Genomic DNA, 3319 nt, shown 5'->3' with positions numbered 1-3319 from the left:
TCTCAAGCTTGGCCAGATCAGCTCCAGGGCAAATCCTGCTTCCTGCACCAAAGGGGAGGAAAGATCCTGCCTTGGGTGTATGGTTCTGCAAGCAAGTAAAGCAATAACTTCTTAGATGCCATTTGCCAATGTGGGTCATGAACTTATATCTATACCAAGGGGAAGTTTTAACCATACAGTTAAACTTACCTCCCATCTTGCAGGTATGAATTCCTTTGGGTTTGAGTAAACTTCAGGGTCCATGTGAACACCCCGGTTCCAAACCAGAACCTTCCAGCCTTTTGGTATCAGGTAACCTGGAGAAAATCCCTTTCACTTGGTGATACTGACAATAAGAAAGAGGATATATTGACTTGGGAATTTAAGGGGAAATGAATCACTAACCATTGATGTTAACATCAACTTTTGCCTCTCGGAAATTGGAAAAGGATAGACTAGTCCTTCTCAGTGTCTCATCAATCACCTAAAAATCAAACAAATCCGTTTCGTCACTCATAGTAAATCTTGACATTTGAGTACACGTTTTTTTGTGAAGTAAACAAATCAGAAGGAAGCACGCGTAACCTTTCGAAGATAATGCATTTCTCTAATATCTTTAAGAGTCAAACCCTTTTGTGTACTTGGTCTTTTCTTCAAGATTTGGTCTTGCTCTTCCTGAAAATGGGTAATTTAGTGAAAAAAAATCCGTTAACAAGTGGGCTTAGGATCCAAGATGGACCTTTAAGAAAAATCACAGTTTTGACAATTAACAAAAATGGTAATCAAGGCTGGAATCCCACCTTAGCCTTTGCAATATTTCTGGATGGTCATGCAGATAAATGATTGCCCACATAGCTGCATGGGCTGAGCTTTCATGACCAGCTAACAAGAACATGAGCAGTAAATCAATTATATCCTCATCCTGCAACTTCTGGCCATGCTCATCTTCAATGTCCATGAGTAGATCAATCATTCCTCTCTTTCATTTGGGTCATTAACTTGACTTTTGGATCTCCTGTCGTCTAGGACACCTTGGAGGATCTTAACCAGCGTATTCCTTGCCTGGTACATCAAAATTTTCACAATTAAGTCTTCACTTGTCAATTCGGATAAACAATTTAGAAATAAGTTATGTTTTTTAACAACAATATTTTTGGTATATATTGACATAATAAATGACTTGATAAAAGAAATACGACAAGGAAAATAAATGCTGTGGCCATCACTCCTCTAAAGAAATGACAAATTGATATATATGTAGATGTCTACATAGAAGATTCATGAATTCGGAATGTTTAGAAGTACTAGACTTTTAATGTGTGGTTAGGTTCTTGGGTTTGACAAAGCTGTCATTGACGTTCTATTCTGTCTTCATCTATATTGGAAATCTCGACCATTTTACCGTTTAATTAATGGCTTGAGAGGCGTGTGATTTGTGCACATAAGCATGCAGAAGCTTCTTTTTATTCTGGAGAAACATTACCTTGAGAGCCTTGTAGAAAGCAAACCCAGGAATATTAATGGCGGCAGATTTCAACCCGTAGTTCAAGTCAGTATAGTGCTTCTCCACTGTCCCCAGAATCGATTCAGCACTGGAGCCAACGAAGATGTGTGTAATCACCTTGAAAGCAACCTTCCTCATCTCCTTCAAGAACTCAATTGGCTCTTTCATGCTAGCCCATTCATCCAAAGAATTAATCACAATATCCTCAATATATCCAATATACATGGCCAGTGCCTCATGGCCGTTGATTGGTGATGTTGTTAGTCTGCGCAGACGCTTGTGTTCTGAATTTGGAATGCTGTGAAATGATTTTTTCCCCCGTTAATTTCTTTGTGGATACTGGATAACCGAGTCCAAATCGTTCATCATCTGCCAGACTTTCCTACAGGTTTCCGGAATAGAAACTATGATGCTTGGACTTCCAAACAAGTAGGTCTTGTAGATACCAGTTCGGCCATACCTGTAATCTCCAATGAAAAAGGATGTCAAATTGTGTTCAACATAAGATAATTTTATCAATAAAGAGAGTGTTATTTACATGAATTGCTAAAAAGTGCTTTTCACTATGCAAATCCCATGCAAAGAAGCGGATACACAGTACTAGCTAATAACAATTTGTTGACAGAAAGGGAAAGAGAAAGACCTTTTAACCATGTCGTAGATGAAAGTATCAGGGTTCTTGGACCTGAAAGCTTTCAGAAAAGACCCCATGTTGCCAAACATAGGCCATCCCATATCACCTGGAGGGAGAGAATATTTCTTCTCTCCAAGCTGCTAACATAGCGCCACTCGTTTACTTTCTAAGAAACCAAAGAGGAAAACATATGTTCCTAGCAGAACAGCAAGTACCAAAGCCAAGAAGTCTAAATCCATTATGGAATTCTCTCTCCCCTTTGCTTTTGGTGTCCTTTGAACTTATGGTTCTCGGACGCTCTATGTCTTATCTGGCCATTCTTTACCTCCTATTTATAGCTACAAATTGCCCGTCTGCCATAGCCGATATCGTTCAATTCCCAGGCATGAATGTGATCTTTCTCTTACTTGGTAAAATATTATTATTTTATTATTTTCTATAGTCAAATATCATTCTTCTAAGCCATCAAACGCCAATTGGTCCTTAACCAGCCAGCAATTAATACTAATTACATTTTTTATTTTTCTTGTCAATTAAGGTATATCATAATCTATATTCAAAAATAATATATACTCTCTCTCTCTCTCTCTCTCTCTCTCTCTATATATATATATATATATATATATTATATATATAAACCTTAAGGTGTATATGCAATCAATTGTTTAAGTTCCTTTGTCATTAAAAAAGAAATACCCATCTTCAACAAAGAAAAAAATGGGAATTATAAAATTGCATTGTAATCCCCATCAGGGAAGTACATAGTAACTAGAGGGAATTAATCTCTTACATTTTATCTACAAACTGCAACATGCAACTATGCAAGACAAATTAAACAGTCTCTGCCACCCTTACCTGTTACTGTTTTGCTTCCAATCTCTTTTCTAGGACTGCATGATCTATCTGAATTCCCGCTTGTGCTACTTTCAATTACAATTTTCTATTGAATTTAGGACATTAATCTAAGAATGATGTGAAACTCTTTTGTTGATTCGAGTTGAGTTGAGTTTCAAATGAATTGAGTCATGTTATTTGAGTTACTATCATCCATGACACTATGATATTGTGTTTAAATAATATCGGATATTAAACTTGTTTGGATTTATGTTCAGATTGGATCTTAATTCTTGGGTTTTAGCCATTTGTCCGATACCTTCTTCTAATCCATTCAAATTGAGCTTCGAAGGGATGATTTGAGTTGG

The 3319-nt window shown here is 36.9% G+C and overlaps 1 protein-coding gene across 1 annotated transcript in view; it reads right to left on the bottom strand.

Moving 5' to 3' along the window:
* The window catches only part of LOC110423385 (7,8-epoxymelianol synthase CYP88A154-like), a 2805-nt gene extending 449 nt beyond the window's left edge, over positions 1 to 2356 (bottom strand). The window contains 12 exon segments of the mRNA XM_089783556.1: positions 1 to 85; positions 190 to 296; positions 385 to 463; positions 565 to 656; positions 781 to 969; positions 972 to 1041; positions 1463 to 1786; positions 1788 to 1861; positions 1864 to 1943; positions 2127 to 2256; positions 2259 to 2284; positions 2286 to 2356. The exon segment at positions 1 to 85 is cut by the window's left edge and continues 9 nt beyond it. Coding sequence (XP_089639682.1) covers positions 1 to 85; positions 190 to 296; positions 385 to 463; positions 565 to 656; positions 781 to 969; positions 972 to 1041; positions 1463 to 1786; positions 1788 to 1861; positions 1864 to 1943; positions 2127 to 2256; positions 2259 to 2284; positions 2286 to 2356 — 1327 coding nt within the window.
* Positions 2357 to 3319: the final 963 nt, after the last annotated feature.

Source organism: Theobroma umbraticum, unplaced genomic scaffold, assembly GCF_002168275.2.
Source record: "Theobroma umbraticum cultivar Fairchild unplaced genomic scaffold, ASM216827v3 scaffold_30.0, whole genome shotgun sequence".
NCBI lineage: Eukaryota > Viridiplantae > Streptophyta > Magnoliopsida > Malvales > Malvaceae > Theobroma > Theobroma umbraticum.
The sequence above is the reverse complement of the archived record's forward strand: the minus strand, read 5'-3'. Positions and strand labels throughout refer to the sequence as shown.